General features: G+C 34.1%; 1 protein-coding gene across 1 annotated transcript; it reads left to right on the forward strand.

Moving 5' to 3' along the window:
- The first annotated feature begins 1,140 nt into the window (after positions 1-1,140).
- On the forward strand, positions 1,141-2,703 carry LOC126972977 (SET domain-containing protein 4). Its single transcript, XM_050820087.1, has one exon. The coding sequence runs from the start codon at positions 1,318-1,320 to the stop codon at positions 2,695-2,697; it is 1,380 nt and encodes a 459-aa protein (XP_050676044.1). The 5' UTR covers positions 1,141-1,317; the 3' UTR covers positions 2,698-2,703.
- The last annotated feature ends 3,460 nt before the right edge of the window (positions 2,704-6,163 follow it).

Raw genomic sequence — 6,163 nt, forward strand, 5'->3', positions numbered from 1 at the left:
TAGCGATCGACGCCCGAGTCCCGACGCGTCATTCGAGGACACTTGGCCTTGCTGTGCGGTTGTGTAACGCGGAGCATATGACTGATCACGTGAGTATGTCTGCGATCGTCGAGAGAAAGTACGATGCTTGAAACTTCACTGCGATGACTACTGGTGATCTGTATGATTCTATGATTTGTTGTACAGCATTATGAAATGGTTCTTATCAGAGCTAATATTACGTTATATAAAATAAAATGTTCTTATCAGAGCTAATACTACGTTATATAAAATAAAATGTTCTTGTCAGAACGAATCTTTCGGCATACGCTTATTACAGTTATTATGCACGATTACTATTTCTACGATCTATAATGCTACGTTACAAGTTAGGTATTAGACATTTGTGTTAATTGATATTATTGGTTGTAGGTACAGCTACAAGTTGCTGAAAAAAACGTTGGCCAAGAAGCTAATAAAATACTGCAAATTTCTGAGGATGCATTTGCAACTATTACTGCAGAGGAATGGAACAAAGAATGCGAGCACGTCATAAAAATAGAAGACCAATACTACAGCGACGGCCCAGTAATAGATAGCGAAACGAAGATTCATAATCGAAGTAGGCGAAGATACTGATACTTCTGATGATAGCGATGCTGAGGATAATAATATGTCAGATGTAGATGAATATAATTATCATTGTAAAAAATTATGAAAATAAACATTTTTAAATTAAAATCGTGTTTTGTTCTCATTGAACCTGTAATATTTTTATTTTTATTCTATACATAATTTTTTTATTAAATGAAAGATAATATTAATGATATTAAAAGTTATTCCCACGCCTTTAACTATAAAGAGGACTGAAATATTGACTGCTAGTAGTTAATAGGGACGACTCATCATATTATTTTTTTAATCTCCCTGAATTTGGGGTAATTGCAAAAGGGTAACGTGACAGCACTTATTTCTGCACTTCCAACATGACGGCATAGGAACTATTTGATGAAACGCACTATTCCAACATTCAATCGTTCGAATTCGCTTTCAATTTTTAGTTGAGCTGTGAGCAACATTATTCCATGCCCCTTGGTGACAGTTTGAATTGACAATCGAGTTTCGACATCTGTGATTGACATCATTATGATTTATGATGGATGTAAAAGGCAAAAAAAAACTTTAAATATTTCAATATTCATTCAGTTAAATTTTTAAATAATCATCTTAAACTAAAATACCACTAAGTTCAAGAAAATTTGTGACGACAGTGAAATGTAATAATTATTATAGGTAGAAGTTGTTACTATCAATGTTTTATTTCCTAAACAAACGTAAATGGGCATGGGCAGAACTAAGCGAAGAAGGAAAAGGAACAATAAACAACATTTCCGTGTTTGTTGCTGTGATGATGAAGTAATACGATTGAACTCATGGCTTATCAAACAAGGTGTACGTCGTAGTAAAAAGTTAAAACTAGCTATATTTAAAGAAAGTGGCCGGGGTGTTCTCACAAAAAAGAATATTCGGGCTGGAGAAGAGCTCATAAATCTTCCTTTACATTCAACAATTAATGTAACCACTTTGTTACTAGATCCATTATTTTGTAGTATATTTATAGATAACAAAAAACTATGCCTACAAGAGTTTGAAAGGAGTGTGTCATTCCAATCTCTTATAGCTTTTTACATTTTATTTTTAAAAGTACAAGGTGCAGATTCTTCTTGGCACATTTACTTAAACAGCTTACCCAAAACATACACAGTTCCATATTTTTTATCTAATGAGTTAACATGCTTGGTTGATGCAGAAATAAGAGCTGTGATTAATAACCAGAAGGATATAATAGACTCATCATTTAATATTTATCGAGTTGTTCTAAATGAAACTAACAGTAGAAATACACTTGTAAAAGATTTTGTAAAGCATTTCAATAGATCAGAGTATGAATGGGCATATTTTACTGTAAATACAAGATGTGTATATATGGATTTATCCAATTTGATAAATTTAACAAATAAAGATAATACAATATTAGCTTTAGTTAAAGATAGCACTAAAATCTCGTTGTGCCCCTTTTTAGATATGATAAACCATAGTCCCACTGCTAAAAATGAAACAAAGTTACTAATTAATACTAACATAGAAAATATTCCTGTCGAAACATTGACAGAAAATGTGTTTTCAGATGTTAGATTTTCAATATTTACAAAGAATAATTTTCAGAAGTTCAGTGAAGTTTTTATATGTTATGGAGATAGCTATAATTTAAAACTTGTGACTGAGTATGGTTTTTATTTACCCATGAATGACTTAGATTATGTGGCATTTGAATTTGAGAAAATTAAAATATTCCTAAATCTGATGAAAGTCAAACTTTCCTCAGACCAATTAGATTTTATAAACAAACATGGTTTATACAAAGATTTGTATATAGATTTTAGAGGTCTTAGTTTTAATTTATGTGGTTTGTTGATGGTTGTAAAACATTATTATGCAAAAGATGTGAATGTTAGTAAACTGTTGTATTCGGCTGCTATCCAATCGAATGATAAGACTCTAACAGATGTCATCAAGCCCATGGTTAAAGAGAAACTGAATGACTTAAAGCTTGCTGTTAATAAATTAAAGTCATATAATGATTGTGTTATTTTAAATAATTGTGTAGAGCTCATGTGTCAATTTATAAGAATTTTAGAGAAGTTCATTAAATGTTAGATGTGATTCCTAGTATTTATGGACATTCCTTTCTCATTTTTTATTTGATATAGACAATACATTTGAAAATGAAAATATTATGTGTAATGAGGGTAATAGAAAATATGGTTGGATTAACAGTAATGGTGTTAAAAGTTCTGCTTTGATAGTGCTCTTGTTTGTAATCTACCAAGGTTTCATTAGACAAATATAACAACTATTCTTTACCAAAATGCTCGGCTAGACTATAAAAATACATGATACATTTTTTATTACTCTGTACACTTTATATATCCTTTTTCAAATTAGAACCACTTCCAGAAAAAGGTTCTGTTAAAACTTAGTATCCCTTAGCATGAGGTGCAAGTCAAGGGAGGGGGATTCCCCTCACCCCTGATTCTGCTCTCATTCTAAGGTAATGGCCTGTTCCCGAAAAATAGTATTGTAACCTAACCTCAAACTATGACTATTTTTAAGGGTTGGAAAGCCCCCCCCCCCACCTAACGTGTAAATGGGGAGAAAGGAAAGGGGGGTGGGACAGCCACAATTCGGTTCTGTTCTAATGTAACTTACCTAACCAATTTATATACTCACCGAATTGGTAATTACTTTTTTGTTGAAGGTTCCCCTCCCTAACTTATAAATGGGGAGGATAGAAAGGGAAAGGGGGGAGGGGGAAACGTAAATTTATCGGTTATGGTAACTGAAACTTACCTAGCCTAACCAATTTTATTCTTACCTACCCAATTGGCGTCTACTTTACCATTTCATTTAACTGTTTTTCGTTTACAATTGACACCTTTTAGCCTCCCGCGGCCATGCCAGCGCTCATATAGCGTTTTATTTACGTGTTTTACCCGCTTTGAGGTGAGAATATATTTTTTTAAACTTCATTACCTTATGATAAGAGTAGTAGCACTATAATCGTAACGTTTTGTCCCTTAGATTATGGCTTGGTCTCCGCTACTCTCCAACTAGATACTGCATTACCTAAGAACAATAGCTTTTTTATTACGGCAAGAGTGCGCTACTCTTTTATCCGCATGGATAGCAGGTTAGGAAGAAAGTCAGCCAACTGTTTCGCTACATATGAGATGTGCATCGTCTGGTGCCTTTCATAAGGTGGGTCATGGGCTAAACATATCGCAGACTTACTCTCAAGATGAAGTTCTGCATGGACATCCTCAATCACCATAAACTTCAGAATTCTGTTTAGCCATATGACCCCTCTGGCCGTTTCGCTGGCTGCCGCTATCTCCGCATCTGTGGAGGAAATGTTCGTTTACCTCTTGCTTCGCCAGGCGATTGCTCACACCATTTCAGAAGCAGATTTCCCTATGGTAAAATCTCCATGATCTGCATAACTATAGCTTTGGATACATCTATTTTTTGCAGTGGAATATTGGTATTTTTTATCATAATTTCTGGTCCCTTTTATGTAGCGAAAGAGGATCTCTCTTTATTCTCGCTACATATTCGGGATTGGGCGCAATTTTCAGGTTAGATATTAACACTACCAGAAGTACTTAGCTTCGGTAACTTCATTACAAATAGAAAGGGCAAGCTACAATTTAGGCTGAGATAAAACGAATAGATCTTGCATCTCTATCGCGTAACCCATTTTATTGTATGTCCCAATGTCAACTTTGAAACAAACAAACAAGAGCTGTTATGTGATCGGTTGGCGATTAGCAAGCGAATAGTATTTTTGTGATTTTATTGTTTTCAAACTTAATTGGTGTGATATACGGACTCCATTAAAGTTATAAAAGTTGGCAGTATGTCGGCCGTAGTGTGTCTTTCTTCCAAAGCCGTAGTTTAATATAAAAATCCAAGAGTGAGGTTCCACTTGTAAGTTAATACTTTAAAACGTTTAACGTTTTCAATATATATTTTTTTTTTACAAATTGTGTCGATTCTACATAAGCCGAAGGAACTTCGTTCCTACCTGGTGTCCCACGACACCACATCTTTTTATAACTGTTCACATTATACCGTCAAATGTCAAAGTTTCATTATATGTCAGTGTCATAAATAATTGTGTTCGGTGGGTATCTTCGTATATTTGCCGCCTTTCTTCATTACGGTGAAAAATGGATCCGAGAAAAGAGTAAGTCATTATTATTTTCAAATTATCAATTTTATCTTTGTTTTTGCACAAGAGCAAAGTTATTAAGATATTATTTATTTATGTATACAAAAGCATAAATGATTGCTTACATATAATTTAGTAGTTGATTTTTAGCACTGAAGTTGCTGTGTCCATATGGACTCGCTAAGTGCTAGCCATAGCATTGCAATTGTTGTACCTACTTCTTTCAAATTGTTCGAGTTCGACCAGTTTCGGGGCAGATGATAAACCTCCTGAACTACTTTATACAGCAAGGGTATGGAGCTACAGGTACGGTGCGGGAAAACCGTCTGCAGAGATGTCAAAAGTTGACCTCAAATAAAATGATGAAGAAAAAGCTAAGAGGGTACTGTGAATTTTTCTATTGTAGTAAAATTGATGGATAATTCTATCGGTGCTATCGCATCCAACAATGTTGGCGTTCAACCACTGTCCACAGTCAAATGGTACTCCCAAAATGAAAAAGCAACTATCCAAGTACCACGACCATTTCTTTTAGGAGAATATAAAAATATATGGGTGGAGTGGATAGAATGGACGAAAATATAAATATGTATAGGACACATATCAGAGGGAAGAGGTGGTATTGGTCCCTATTTACGTGGATGCTGGATGCATGTGTAAGTTGCCATAGCTGGAGTTTCGAAGAGAAATTGTGCTCAATTACCTAAAAACTTACGGAGTAGGTGCTAATGGTCCAGGAAGACTATCTACGGCAAAACTAGCTGACACAGCGCAATTTGATGGCATAAACATTACGTGCGAAAGTGTGAAAAAAAAAATGAAATGCGTCGGCCCGCACTGCAAATCAAAAGACGTCAGCTATAAGAACAAAATGCATGATGTGCGATGTCGGCCTATGTGTTCCATGTTTTGCATAATATCACAATAAACAATAAATAATTCCCATAATAAGCTCTTGTTTTTGTTATGTCTACCTGCTAACCACTTCAAGAGAAATTTAGTATCTCGTCTCTTTAGCTATTGCTAGTGCTTAGCGTGTCCATATGGACACGTGTATTTTCTCAAACTTCCAAATTACCTAAAACAAAAATATAAATATAACGCGATTTAAACCTTCCAACAATATTCAATGTTCAAAATACAAAAAATCTATAATAAATTAGTTCGGGCATTACTGGGTTAAATAAAGTTTATTTTTGTAAAATAAAAATAGCATCCAGCGGGTATTTATTATTAGTATTTATATACAACAGTATTTGTGTAGATTAAGGAAATTAGACCGACGTTTGGACATGTTCCTATTATTGATAATAAATTAAAGGGCATGATAACTATGTGTAATAAAATAATAAATAAAAATATTCTATTTCAGGTTTCTATTAGATCCAAAAA

The sequence above is a fragment of the Leptidea sinapis genome, chromosome 28 (assembly GCF_905404315.1).
Source record: "Leptidea sinapis chromosome 28, ilLepSina1.1, whole genome shotgun sequence".
NCBI lineage: Eukaryota > Metazoa > Arthropoda > Insecta > Lepidoptera > Pieridae > Leptidea > Leptidea sinapis.